The 15,218-nt window shown below is 41.6% G+C and overlaps 1 protein-coding gene across 1 annotated transcript; it reads right to left on the reverse strand.

The window, feature by feature from the left end:
* Positions 1-3: 3 nt before the first annotated feature.
* On the reverse strand, positions 4-14,899 carry LETM2 (leucine zipper and EF-hand containing transmembrane protein 2). Its single transcript, XM_036838504.1, is given in 10 exon segments — positions 4-124; positions 443-535; positions 2,785-2,898; positions 5,677-5,796; positions 7,181-7,381; positions 7,797-7,934; positions 12,238-12,343; positions 12,345-12,376; positions 12,987-13,440; positions 14,853-14,899. Coding segments are annotated over 10 exon segments (1,401 nt in total). The 3' UTR covers positions 4-28.
* Between the last annotated feature and the right edge of the window lie 319 nt (positions 14,900-15,218).

The following is a 15,218-nucleotide window of genomic DNA, read 5'->3' on the forward strand; positions in this document are numbered from 1 at the left end:
GTAACTAGAGGGAAAGGGTTTTCTTTTTTTAGAAACTTACAGCTTCTTTAGCAGCAGTGATGGATCCTTTAGGTAATGAAATAGGCTTTGATGTAGCTGGTGGCAGCTGTATCAGTTCTTCATCCTTAAACATCAGAGCTGAGAGTTGGGTAACTGACTTACAGCAAAAGGTATATTGGATCTACAGTCACCCTGCCATGACCACCAGGAGCTTGAAACAGCTACTTCACATCTGGCACTGGACTCAACAGGCAAAATCTGGAACCTAAATACATATAGCCAGATGTTGGACTTTCTTAGAAACAGATCAAGCAGTACCAAAAAAAAATCCGTATTAAAGAACACCACTGTATTGAAATTCAGTTTCATTCAGGCGGTGGAAAATAAGAGAAATTAACTTCTTGTTATTTTCACTTAAAGCAAATGAAAGTAATTGTCTAACCTTAGTTCCCTTCACTTGAAGTGCTAACCCCACCATGTTCTCTTTAGATTCAGAGGAAGTGGGTGATCCCACGGGAATATCCATCTTGGGAGCCTAGGGAGAGAAATGTTTTATATAAGCTAAGCCTTCTGTTCTTCCTGAAACTCAGAAGCACTTCTACGGTAGTCAGTACTTTCCAGCACAGTTTGCTTTCCACTAAATCCCTGACTTCCTTTATGAGTAACATATGAAGTACATGTCCCTGAAATAGCAACTTAGTATTATTTATCTTTTGAGTTTTGGGCACCCTAGATACAAAAGTTGCACTCTAATTAGATTCTGATACTTAAAATCCTGCTATTAACAAGCTACTGATTTGCCAGTTCTGATCCTGTTCTCACTCTCAAAAAAAAAAATCAACACAAAAGTTGCCATTTCTCATTTACCCATCAGTTTCTAATAGCATTGATATAACTTAGTCAATAGTGACATCTTTATCATTTTTGGTGTCTAATAATAAGTGATAAACTTGTCTGACTTATTCAAATGGTAGGTGCTGGCTAATAGATGCCCCTGCAACACCAGGAAAATGGAGGGAGGGAGTGGTATTTTAGAAGAGCTAGCTAATCTGTCTTCAACAATTACATTAATTAGATTTGAAAAGTAAATATATCACTGCTCTTTGGAAGTAAGTAATTTCTTAAGGTACTTTGGAGGGAAAAGGGCTACGTATATCCAAAACTATAGTATATTCAGTTTGATGTCTCTCAATTCTCTACTGAACCTAGTATGCTACTTGTTTTCATTTTGTATATATGGAGAATAGAAGTTTAAAAGCATGGATTTAAAAAAACAACAACAATAAAATGCCTAGGAGCTTGTCCTTAATTCTTAGGTCTTTATTAACCATTCCAGAAAGCAACATGTGGATCAAGAGTTTACGCTCCTCTAGAATAATTCTGAAACTCAAATTTAGCTCTAAGACATTTTGCTACTCCAAAATTTCTTTGCTACTGAAGGGCAGTCTAAAAATGACAAATAGCTGGTCTGTCTCAGAGAAAATGTAAGAACCCAGCAGCCTATTAGAACATGGTTTATGTTCCAGAATTGCTCCTAGTCTCCCCTAGAATCCTTCTGGACAAAGCCCAAATCCAGATTAGTCTCTGGAAATACGGAAAGGGAAAGTAAGACGGCGTTTCCTGAAGTACATTATTATTATTTATTTTTTATTTTTTTGGCTGTCCTCCACAAGCTTTATTGAAGATTAGGATCCTCACGTGTTAGTTTTATTCTTCAAGTATCACTTGAGCACATCCAAAGCACACTGAAATATGATTAGGCCCTACCTCTTCCAAGACCCTCATCTCACTTCCCTTTCAGAAGTCACATTTATGAATCAGGTCCAAAACTACTGAAGTACATTTTTCATGCTAGACGTTGTATCATTTTTGTTGGCTTGCCCAAAGAGTCAATAGCATAACCAAGATTTAAAATGACTGGTCCTCACTCCAAAGTACTTACCTCAATCTGCTCAGTCACACGTGCAGCGTCTTCTATCATTGATGCATGTTCGGAGTCAGACATGAAGCCACAAAGCAGGGAAGCGAGAGGCCCTTTCTGATGGACCCAGAGCAAGATGGGCCAGTCCTGGGTTCTTCAGTAAAACACCAGGAGAAAAAAAGACTGCTGCGTTAAAGGCAATAAAAAATGATTAAGGAAAAGAGTTGAAGGAAGACAAAAAAATTGTTTATATTCTAGATTGGCCATCACTGCTTTAAAAAGTAATAGAAATCTGGGGACTTCCCTGGTGGTCCAGTGGTTAGACTCCCCCTTCCAGTGAAGGGGGCTGCGGGTTCAATCCCTGGTCAGGAGCTGAGATCCCACACGGCCTCACAGCCACAAAAACAAAACATAAAACAGAAAACAATATTGTAACCAAATTCAATAAAGACTTTCAAAATGGTCCACATCAAAAAAAACCCTTAAAACAATTAATAGGAATCTGGACAAATGAAATAGACATGAAAGAACAGGAACCATTCAGTCTCAAGGGAGAAAGAATGGTGGGGGGGGGGGGTGAAACCTGCTAAAAAACACTAGATACTTAAGGAGAAAGAATAAACCGGACTCCTAATAAGACTCCTAAATCAATAAGACTCCTAAAGATAGTAACAGCTACATAGCTAGAGGTGGTTTGAGTGATTTTCATTTTTTAAAGGAATTTTCAAAAGATTTTTAAAGCCACTTGGGCCAAATTCCAAGATATGCCAAAAGAAATGCCTACTCTGACTGTAAGGGGAAATGGAGGTTTGCGGAGAGGCCCCAGTCACGGGGTCCGGATTCCCCACCGACCCAGGACTTACCTCCCCACTGAGTGGTATCTCAATTGGCTTTGGCTTCACGTCTATCAGGTAGAAGGTTCGGGACAGAAGCAAAAGAGAAGGAGGGACATTCTCCTTCAGGTGGAGGTCCTGCCACTGGAGAATGGGGGGAGGATGAAACATGACAATCACAGGACGTGAGAGCTGGACCCACGGTCATCTACTCTTCCCTGGTTTTACAGCCCCCCAGGCGCACACTGAGTACTAAGGGCAGAACAAGAACAGGGACACGTCTCCTGGCTTCTGCACCAGTGCTTGGGCCCTGCAGCCCCTCACTCAGAGTCTGAGAGGGAGGTTCAGTTAAACTCTCAAACCAGTTGTGGATCAAAGTAGCTAAGTATCTTCTCTTCAGTATGAAGTAGATAATGTGAAAGAATACATCAGCCTTGTTCATAACCAAAGAAATTAACATTAGAATGAGATGTAAGTTTTCAAGTACCAAATGGTCAAACTTTAAATGTATATATGTATATGTATGTGTATATAGATAGATATAATACATGCACAAGAGACAAAATTCAAAAGGTAAATAAAATCTAATCAATAAAAATAAGCCTGCCTTCTACCCTATTCTCTAGCTACCCTATTTCCCTCCCTGGAAGCAACCACTGATAACAGTTCCTGATACAATATTCCAGAGATATTCTGTGCATATAAAATAGATATTTATATGTTTATCTTTACACCAAGGGTGACATATACACACTGTTTTGTCCTTTGCTTTCTGAAATATCTTGGAAATGGATTCATACCAGATGATGTAGAGCTGCCGCCTTTTTAAACGTCTGTAAAGGAATCCATTGTACAGAAATGCCATAATTTGATTATTCTACAGTTTTCCATCTTTTGCTATCATAAATGGTGCTACAGTGGATAACCTTGTAGATATATCATTTTGCACATGTGCAAGAATATAGGATAAATTCCTAGAAGTGAAATTTCCAGGGCAAAGTAAATGCATTTTTAAAATTTGAAAGCTATTGCCAAACCTCCATGGAGGATTTTACCAGCAATGCATGAGTGCCTCTCTCCTCACATCCTCTCCAACACGGTGTGTCACCAGACTCTGATCTTTCCCAACGTAACAGGTGAATGTGGAATCTCATAGTTTTTTGTATGTTTGTTTGTTTGTTTTTGGCTGCACCGTGCGGCTTGTGGGATCTTAGTTCCCCGACTAGGGATTAAACCCTGGCCCTCAGCAGTGAAAGTGTGGAGTCCTAACCACTGGACCACCAGGGAATTCCCAAATTGCACAGTTTTAATTTATCTTTTTATGAAGTTAAGATGTTTCCTAGGTTTACCATTTTTAGCTTTTCCTTTCTGTGAAATGTCAGCCGTATCCTAGCATAGGATTTTTGGAATAACAATACAGAGTGCTGAATATTGATTGTATGGTTGGATTAGTATTCTCACCCCCTTGAAGTGTATTGTAAAATGATACATCCTTTCAAGAGAGCAATTTGACAGTATGAAGTCACTTAATACTCTATGTTCAGGAAATAAATGATGTTTAAGTACCTCTTGACAACATGCTCACCTTCCAACCGGAGCAGGTCCGACATGGAAGAGGAAATAGCTACCTGACGGGGTTCAAAGTCACAACAGGGGCGCCTATTCCCAGATAATTTGTGTACACTCCATAGCACTTTATACAGTTACAGGAATGAGGATTGTAATAGGAGTTATTCCTTTGTTGTAAAGCATTGACACTCAGTTAAAATCTGTTATTTGAGGGGAAATCTGTTACAAAGCTAACACTTGACCCTGGTTTGGGGCACACACTGGGAAAGCAACCCCAGCTGAGCCACCGGCAGGTGGCTCAGATGGATTCACACGGATTCACATGGATTCTGACAGGCCTTCTATCAGAGCTTTTGCCCAGGCCCTTACAATACCCAGAGGAGGTACAATTCGAAGGTGGTCCCAAGATTTCCAGTCCCTCGTGTACCCACACCTTCTCCCAGTTATTCAATTAAACGCTAATCTAGGTGCTGCCATGAAGGGATTTTGCAGATATAATTCAAGTCCCAAGTCAGTTGACCTTAAAATAGGAAGATTATCCAGGTAGGTCTTACCTAATCACGTGAGACCTTAAATCTGCTGCTAGACGTCATGTGAGAAGTTCACGCAGGTGGAGGGGCCTCCGGGGCTGAGAGTAGCCTTGGGTTGGGAGCCAGTGAGGAAACAGGGACCTCACTCCACAGCTGCAGGGAACTAAATTCAGCCAACAAACTGAATGAGCTTGGAAGGGGAGTCTCCCACACAGCCTCCGGAAAGGAAAACAGCCTGCACTTCTGACCTGCAGAACCGTGAGCCTATAATGGGTGCTGCTTTGAGCCCCTACATTGTGGTGGTTGGTTAGCAGCAACAGAGAACTCTTTAATAGAGTACCTACCGCGTCTCTGTCAAAAATAAATCCAGGGCTTCCCTGGTGGTGCGGTGGTTAAGAACCCGCCTGCCAATGCAGGGGACACGGGTTCGAGCCCTGGTCCGGGAAGATCCCACATGCCGCGGAGCAACTAAGCCTGTGCGCCACAACTGCTGAGCCTGTGCTCTAGAGCCTGCGAGCCACAACTACTGAGCCCGCCTGCCACAACTACTGAAGCCCGCACGCCTAGAGCCCGTGCTCCGCCACAAGAGAAGCCACCGCAATGAGAAGCCCATGCACTGCAACGAAGACCCAACGCAGTCAAAAATAAATTAATTAATTAATTTAAAAAATAAATTAATTAATCCAGCTACTTCAGCCGCCAACGGCTCAACTAAACAAGGCAAATTAGGTAAGATGGCAAAGCAGAAATCACAAAACAAGGTCTGCAGATGGCAGGGGAGAGAGTTCCGGGGAAGAGGGTCCAGTAAAGCTGCCACTTTTGCCTCTGTGAGCTGCTGCTTCAGCTGCTCCGCAGTGAGACCCAGTGAGCGCATCCCCCGGGCCCTGCAGGCCGCTTGCAGCTCTGACACGCTCAGAGCACTCACCCCTTCCTTGGCAATCACCTGAAACAAATGTAAGGAATGGTATTGGATCCTTTGGTTCCAATTTTACCTAATTCCAACAAATCGAGGGAAACGCAGAATCTGCCGCTTTCCCACTTTGTCCCCCGCGCTGACTGCTGCAAAGGCCAGGCACTTAATAAAGCAAGGTGACCTCGAGGTGCAGCGGTTGACATGAAGGGAATCCCGCCAACAGGTATTAATAATATCAGAGAAGTTGACAGAACTCCTCAACTGCCTGTCCCCAAGGGAATTCTTTCCCCTCTTGCGTTGCCTTTCGCCTGGTTGTGACAGCTCTACTCCACTTCCCTTTCGCGGCAGCTTTAAGACTCATAGAAAAATATTCCACTTGAAAAGCTTTCAATGTACCATTTGTTGCACATCCCGGTGGTGGTCCTCCCCTACCCCAGGAACGGCCCCAACTCCCTGGTCTGCAAAACTCCCTCAGTAAACAACTTAACACAGTTTCTGCTTGGTATGACCCCAAACTGTGGTACTTCTGGGACCAGTATTGTTTTTTCCAAAGTTCTAAAAGCAACCACTAAACATCTAAATGGGGCCGATGGGATCCTGCCTTCTCAGTTCTGGGAATCCTGCTCCCTCAGGCAGAATGCTTTTAAAGCAGCTGATTCAGATTCAAGAAACATTCTTCCCACTTTTTAAGGACTCTAATTAGTAGTTATAGGCCAAATGGTGCCCTTTTCTTCCAGAAGATGTCGAGGTCCTGCCTTCCCTCCCTGCATCATCCTTTGCCACCCCTTCTTACCAGGCCGGCTCACCCAGCTCCGTGGGGAGAAGCAGAGGGGAGGTACAGGGGGTCGAGCACTGTCCTTGGCAGTGGAATCTACTGTTCTCTGGGATCTACTGGGTTGCTGTGCCTTCCCAGCAGACCCTCACTGCTTTAGATTAGTCCCAGCTAAGACATCCGAACTACTAACTGCTTACAAGGGCCTTCTAAAGAATACGACAGACAACTCCTAAAGTGAGTAATCAAGGTCCAGGTTGTCAGTGGTTGTTTAAATCAGTGGTCCCCAACCTCTTTGGTACCAGACCAGTTTCGTGGAAGACAACTTGTCCACGGAGGCGGGGGTGGCCGGGTGAGGAGGGGATGATTCAGATAGATAATGAGAGAGATGGGGGGTGCAGCAGATGAAGCTTTGCTCTCTCACCCGCCGCTCACCTCCTGCTGTGCGGCCCGGTTCCTAACAGGCCACAGGCCAGTACTGGTCCGTGGCCCGGGGGTTGGGGACCCTGGTTTAAACCACTCATTCTGCCAGAACCAGCCCCTGAGCAGACCTAACAGAAGACACTGCACTTTGTCACAAAGCCACCCTAAGACAGTCCCCAAGGTCTGGATAGCTCCCTACAGCTGTAGTTCAGCTCTGACTTCATCATCTGCTTTTATAGACTTCAGCTTCATCAGGAGCTGGAAGCGGAGCAGATTGTTGGTTCCGAAGGACTGCAGTTCCAGCAGTTTGCAGAGGGCCACCAGCTGAGATCGATCGAGGTGCTCCAGGGTCAGCTCATCCTCAAAGAGTTTGGAAAAGCGAACTATCTCCTTTGTGCTGGGCTTGTGGCCTGTCTGGACCTAGGTAGCGGGACGAAGGGGCTGATTAAAACGTGCTTCCTACTTAACTGAATCTTCCCTGTAGACTATTTGAAAGACGCCAAAGCATTTATGGATTGTGTCTTCTGTCTGGAAGTGGATGTGGGCCCTGTGTTACAAAGGGGAGTTAAAAAAAAAAAATCTGTGGGAAGTCAGCCTAAATCAACTGAAAAATTAGGAGCAGTTCAGAAGTTTGAGTCTCATTCTCCTGTTCTTTCCAAGAAGTTATCAACATCTTCAACACACTGATGGCTTTAAGATAGGTTTTTCTGCAAACTCCCATAAATGTTTGCAATATTGTATCTCTGTAACTTAGATATTTGCAAATTCAGAGATTATAAACAAGTTGGAAGCTCCATGATGATATGTTGCCTGGTTTTATATAAAAGACGGACACCTGTTTGAGGTAGGCTGAGAACTGGGTGGAGGCATCCCCCAGCTGCGCCCCGTTCCTCCTTGCCATGTCTGCGATCGTTTCTTGAAGGAATTCTGCTAGTTCCAACTTTGCAGTCATTTTCTTTTTCTGTTTTTCTTCCTTCATAATAGAAGAGGAAAAAGTTAATCAAAGTTAATTCTTCGTGATTACAACTTGGTAGATAAAGATGAGAGAAAAATAACTGTGGCTTTGTTGTCGGTCATCCCTATTTCACGTATGAATATTATTTTCAGACCTAACTGAAGGCGCTTTGTGATAACCAGAGCAAATTAAAAAGTAGCCTTGATTTGCAGCTTGTCTCCTTAATCTTACCTTTTATTGTTCATTGATACAATGATCATAAATATTTGATAGATCCAAAATGTCCCCTCAATGGAAGCCTTTGTCACTGTTTAGAATAGATACATACTGTCTCTTAACCTGGTGCAAGCCATCTAGGCCGTTGGTCAAGTCAACCCCTAGTGTGAGTGGCCCCAGATTTTGCTTGGGCCACAAACTAAAGAAAACTAGGAAATTAACTCTATGCTAAAGTAGCTTACAGGTTAAGAAGAAAACAGAAAGAATCAATTATATGACAATGAGTTAAGTGCTATAACAGATATGAACAAAGCACTATATAAAAGAGAATTAAATATATACTCTTAAGACACTATGTTGACCAGTGTTTCTAAATCCTCATTCATTATCACAGATGCAGTGTGGTAGTATTTTCAAAATAACCATGATCAGGGTGGGTAGAGAGGAACAGGAATATATATGTGTGTGTGTGTGTGTGTGTGTGTGTATAGTACATATACACACACACACACACACATATATATATATATTATGTGTATATATATATATATATACATATATATATATACATACATTTCCGCCTTAAGTTGCCCAAGAGATTCTAATGACCAGCCAATCACAGCAATCATTGATTTTCTTAGAAAGATCTTAAAAGACTCAGCCCCCCAAAATTACACAATGGCAATACCATCATTAAAACCCATTTAGCCATCCATTTCATTCATCTGTATCCATCCATCCATTTATTTATTGAGCATCCACTGTGTGCTAGGTGCTGGGATAAAATGAGCAAAAACAAATAAGAATTCCTTCCCTCATGGAACTTCTAGTCTAATGGGAGAGACAACCATTATTGACTAATGATAATCCAGTAATTCCACAAATTAATGTAAAAGCATACCAGATAAGTACCATGAAAGAGAAGCGCATGATCCTGTGACCTGGTGTGAGTAGAAGGCTGGCACACTCACGCTCACTCTCGTGTGCTCCCCCTCTGTTCATGGAACAAAGCAAAGAAGACAGTATTTTCTAAAACTGTGGCCATGATGTGTATATATGTATGTCTGGGGAATGAGCAGTGCTGAGGAAAGAGGAATATTTAGATAAATCACTTCCTCATTCCCCCCATCTTCCTGCATTCACTAATGCCTTCCTTGGAATCCTATGGTATTAATTCTAGATCCTGTTTACTTTAAATGTAAGTAAACTAAACCACTGCCAGGCAGTTAAATATTGCAGTTTGATTCTACCCCTTAAATCTGTCTCAAATCTATCTTCTTTTTTTTTTAAGAAATTTTATTTTATTTATTATTATTATTATTATATTTTATTTATTTATTTATTTACTTTGACTGCGCCTGGTCTTCGTTGCGGCACTCGGGATCTTCGTTGCAGCATGCATGTGGGACCTAGTTCCCTGACCAGGGATAGAACCCAGGCCCCCTGCATTGGGAGCGTGGAGTCTTACCCACTAGACCACCAGGGAAGTCCCTCAAATCTATCTTCAAGTTTTTACTCCTGATGCAACTTTCATAATTCCGGCTTTTTCATCTCTCTCTTGTGCTGCTGCAATAACATTCCGGCTGATTTTCCTCACTTGGCTCTGCCCTCTTTAATCCTTCCTGCCAGCAACTTGTTTTTCTAAAATACAGCTCTAATCATTGTTGATTAGATTATTTAGATTGATCTAAAATAGAGATTACCGTTTTTCTCACCCCCTGCTTACATACACCTTCCATTACTCACCACTGTCAAAGTCTAAATTCCTTAGGGTGGTAGATGCTTTCCAACCTGACCCCAACACATCACATTTGTCTCATTTTCTCCCATCCATCCCCTTGTACTCCCTGCTCCAACCACAAAGAATCAGTCAGTGGTCTCTGATTGGCATACTCTTTTACACTGTTAAGCCATCTTAAGTGCTATTCCTTCTATCCAGAGTGCCTTTCAAACAGTGTGGTAAAATTCTACTACTCTTAAAGTCTCAGGTCCACGGTCACCTCTTCCGTGAAACATTTCCTGGTCTGCTTTAAAAGTTGCCCTCTTTGTCCTCTGCTAGTGTTGTGTCCACGCCTTCATCCATCTGTCTGGGAGAGTGGCACAGATGGAGAGGATGCAGGGGCTGCCTCGGTTGTCCAGCCCTTCACCTTCACAGTGACCATCAAAGGAGGACACCCTCTTCCCAGGGACTACTCACAAGCACTAAATGGTCTGTTTGGCTGAATAAATCATGCCTACTGTTCAACTAGTCACTGCAGTAACAGGTGATTTTTGTTTTCTTTATTTTTTAATGGTAAAAAGTTAAAATTGAGTGGAGAAGGGATAGTTTTTTTCAGCAAATGATGCTAGAAAAACTGGATATCCACAGGCCAAAAAAAAAAAAAAATCTTGACACTCATGTTACACCTGTCACCAAAATTAACTCAAAATGTAAAACTCAAAACAATAAAACTCCTAGAAGAAAACACAGGAGAAAAATTTAGGTGACCTTGGGTTTGGCAGTGAGTTTTTAGATACAACACCAAAAGCATGATCCAAGAAAGAAAAAAATTGATAAGTTGTACTTCATTAAAATTAAAAAGATTTGCTCTGAAAAAGACACAGTTATGACTGGGAGAAAATATGTGCAAAACACATATCTGATAAAGAACTTGTACCCAAAATATACTAAGAACCCTTAAAACTCAACAAAAAGAAAACACCCCAATTAAAAAGTGGGCAAAAGATTTGAACAGACACCTCCCCAAAGAAGATACACAAATGGCAAATAAGCATGTGAAAAGATGCTCAATGTCATGTGTTATTAGAGAATTGCAAATTAAAATAACAATGAGATACCACTACACACCAATTAGAATAACTAATAGTCAAAGCACCGACAGGACTAAATGCTGATGAAGCCACAGGAACTTTCATTGCTTGCTGGTGGGAATGCAAAACGGTACAGCTACTTTAGAAGACAGCTTGTCTATTTCTCTTGAACTAAACATAGCCTTACCATACAATCCAACAATTGCTCTCCTAGGTATTTACCCAGATGAATTGAAAGCCTGTGTCCACACAAAAACCTGCACATGGGGCTTCCCTGGTGGCGCAGTGGTTAAGAATCCACCTGCCAATGCAGGGGACATGGATTTGATCCCTGGCCCGGGAAGATCCCACATGCCACGGAGCAACTAAGCCCGTGTGCCATAGCTACTGAGCCTGCACTCTAGAGCCCGCGAGCCACAACTACTGAGCCCACGTGCCGCAACTACCGAAGACTGCGTGCCTAGAGCCCGGGCTCCACAACAAGAGAAGCCACTGCAATGAGAAGCCCGCGCACCGCAATGAAGAGTAGCCCCCACTCGCCACAGCTAGAGAAAGCCGGCGCGCAGCAACGAAGACCCAACACAGCCAAAAGTAAATAAATAAAATAAATAAATCTATAAAAAAAAACCCTGCACATGAGTATTTACAACAGCTTTACTGATAATTGCCAAAAACTGGAAGCAACTAAGATGTCTTTCAAATAGATGAATGGATAAATGGTGGTACATCCGTATGATGGAATATTATGCAGTGTTAGAAAGAAATGAGCCAGGAAAAGACATGGAGGAACCTTAAATGCATCTTCTAAATGAAAGAAGGCAGTCTGAGAAAGTTACACACTGTATGATTCCAACTACATGACATTTTGGAAAAAGCAGAACTATAGAGAGAGTAAAAAGATCAGTGATTGCCCCGGGTTAGGAGAAGAGGGAAGAGGGACCAAAAGGTGGAGCACAGGGGATTTTTAGGGCAGGGAAACTATTCTGTATGATACTGTGATAGCGGATACATGACATTACTTTTTTTTTCAAAACCCATCGAACTATACAACACAAAGAGTGGACCCTAATGTAAAGTATGAGATTTAATTAATACTGATATATATAGATATTGGTCCTTCGATTGTACCAAGTGTACCACACGAATGCAAGATGCTAATAATGGGGGAAATAACAGGGGGGAGGGAGGTATCTGGGGACCCTCTGTACTTTCTGCTCAATTTTTCTGTAAACCTAAAAACTGCTCTAAAAAACAAAATCTATTAATTTTTTTAAAAGTTTAAAATCCTACATACCTTTTTGGATTCACTTTCAACAGTTGACGGCAACATCTCTGGGAAGAGTTTCAGAAACGCTGGCAATAAGAATTCCATGAAGGAGACAGTGATGAACACCATAAAGCAGGCGGAATAAATCAGCACACGTTCTCAACAGCTAAAGAATCAAATGCATATGCAAATAGTCATTATTTTAGGACACGCCAAAAACAAAAACAAAAGCCTGCCTTGGTTCTTAAAGTGTTAAAAAACCCAAGACAGATTTTCTGCAGCTGTTTATAAAATGGAAAGGCCGGATTTTCCTCTGTACCATAGCTCTGAAGTAATATTTATGGGATATCTTCAGTGAAATCTATGACAATCAAAACATGTTATTGGTGTCTCTGAGCTTTCATCTAAGTTAGGGGTCTGTACTTTAATCACATGGTATCTGTTAAAATTGCTTTTTCAAATGCGTATACTTAATATATTAACAGCAGTTTCTACTCCAGATGCACAGATCAAACTTGAAGCCTCTCAACTCCTTGGAGAAATTAGAAAACACAATTATAACCATTCCATGGACAAATATACACAAATTTTAAGGACCCTGCCTAAAGTTGTACAGCAAGTCAGTTGCAGACAAGTAAGAAATTCTGGTTCTCACCATGAGTTACTATTCCTACTCTGGGATTTTTAAGATGAACTTGAAGTGGAACTTAAAAGTTGGTTCCAAATAGTTCATTTTAACTTTCCATTTTCTTTCGCAAATATGACTCTTGCCCTACCCTTCGTCTCTCTCGTCTGCTCAGCACCTGTCCATGCAACAGCCTCCAAACCATTCTGGCAGCAACTTTGGTGTCAGTCCAAAGCAAATAGAATCCATTGTGATAATATTTAAGTTCATCCATAATTATTTGCCTATAAGATCGCTTTTCTTCCTTAATCTTCGCTCCAGTTTCTTCTGTTGGCTGAGGGCTTGGCACCTGTGGCTTCTTTGCGGTTTGCTCCAGCTGAGGCTTACCCGGGACCTCCTGCAGCCAGCAAGCAGATGTGTGCAGCTTTTGTATTACTCTAGTCCTTAAGTGAAGTACTTTATTGCCTGTCTGAGTAGGATAGGAGTACTTCTTGCTGCCATAGTTCTTCATATATGTTTTATTTAAATGGGAATCTGGTAAGTGAAGAAATGCAAATGATGGGGAGTAAGAAGAGCTGGTGGGATGGACACAATGGCTAGGGAATCTGGAATAAAGAGCAACATCCTCTGAGTTGAGCACATACTATTACAAGAAAAAAAATTAAAGAAATAGATATTTTATCTGGTAAAAATAGAACAATCGTTTTTAAGCCTGCATTTTAAAAGTAGATTATGTTCGTGAATGAATGAAATGTAACTGTTTAGCCCAGTTGAAGGATAGTATGCTTTATGGGTGAATGATATACTCTAAGAGAAATATTAATAAGTTAATTCCTAAGGATAATTGCCGTATTACAAGTTAGAAACTCTGTGACTATTGATTTAAAAAGCAAACATTCTTTTACCCCGGGTTATGTTTGAAAGTTTTGTCTCTATTATCATAAACCAGGTGGAACACTTGTGTCTTTAGCTACTCTACTGATGATAGGAATATTGTTTGAACGAGACATTTCATGGTCCCTGTGGGGATAAACCAATCACACAATACTGCTTTGTCTATGCAGTGCCCAGGGACTCCTTCAAATGAGAGGGACTTACTACTGAAATGCCCTTCACCTAAGATTCCTAAAGAATGTTAGGAATAAGAGTTAGAATTGGGCTCCCCATACAGATGGACTGGTTTGCAGGGCAGAAATAGAGACACAGATGTAGAGAACAAACGTATGGACACCAAGGGGGGAAAGTGGCAGGGGGCAGGTGGTGGTGGGATGAATTGGGAGATTGGGATTGACATATATACACTAATATGTATAAAATAGATAACTAATAAGAACCTGCTGTATAAAAAAATAAATAAAATTAAAAAAAAAAAACAGGAATTGGGCTCCCCGGCCAGGGATCTCTACATTCTAGTTTTGTGACAACTCACAATCTTCAGCTAAACTGACACATCAGATTGTTTGAAAGTAAAAATAAGACCCATCTAGGCAAAGACAACTTCTGGCAAAGAGACTTCTTTTGGCAAAGAGATGGCTTTTTCCATTCTTTCAGACTATTTTTGAAGCATGCCAAGTATAGCACTTTTTGAATGACCAAAAGGGAAAATGTACAACATATCTGGCACACAGTAAGTTCTCAGTGAATATTCTCTGGAACAAATAAGTGATAACAGACCTTACTGGGGCAGGTATATATGCCCTAGGATTGGCTTGTTTACCAGCAGTTTTACTCCTTTTTACATCTAAGGGCCTCATTACAGAGGTGTCACTCTAAAGCCATTACATCTTGTATCTTACCTGTTCCCACACTTCTACAAAATTACTCAGCCTGAGTTCTAAAGCATATAGAAAATCTAGGGTAAGTTTAAATATATTAAAATGTCAGCTTTCTAAAAACCAACACAATTAAAACCAACAAAGCTTTAATTGTGTACTAAGCCTATCCTTTTACATGTATCTTTTCCAACTAGAAGAATAAAGTTTATATAAATATTGGGGGGTGGAATTCCAAGGCTTACCTTGCTCGGGCAATAGCTAAGACTGTTTTATAACTGTAGAAGGCCATATTTGTGTTTGTCTCAACAAGTCAACATAGGGACCTAGACAGAAGGAGTAGGTAAACAATTCAGTACTTTAGAGACACATCAGGGCTTCCCAGGTGGTGCAGTGGTTAAGAATCCGCCTGCCAATGCAGCGGACATGGGTTCGAGCCCTGGTCCGGGAAGATCCCACATGCCGCGGAACAACTAAGCCCGTGCACCACAACTACTGAGCCTGCGTGCCACAACTACTGAAGCCCGCGGGCCTAGAGCCCATGCTCCACAACGAGAAGCCACTGCAATGAGAAGCCCGCACACTGCAACAAAGAATAGCCCTGGCTCGCG

This window comes from Balaenoptera musculus, chromosome 21 (genome assembly GCF_009873245.2).
Source record: "Balaenoptera musculus isolate JJ_BM4_2016_0621 chromosome 21, mBalMus1.pri.v3, whole genome shotgun sequence".
In the NCBI taxonomy this organism is placed as follows: Eukaryota; Metazoa; Chordata; class Mammalia; order Artiodactyla; family Balaenopteridae; genus Balaenoptera; species Balaenoptera musculus.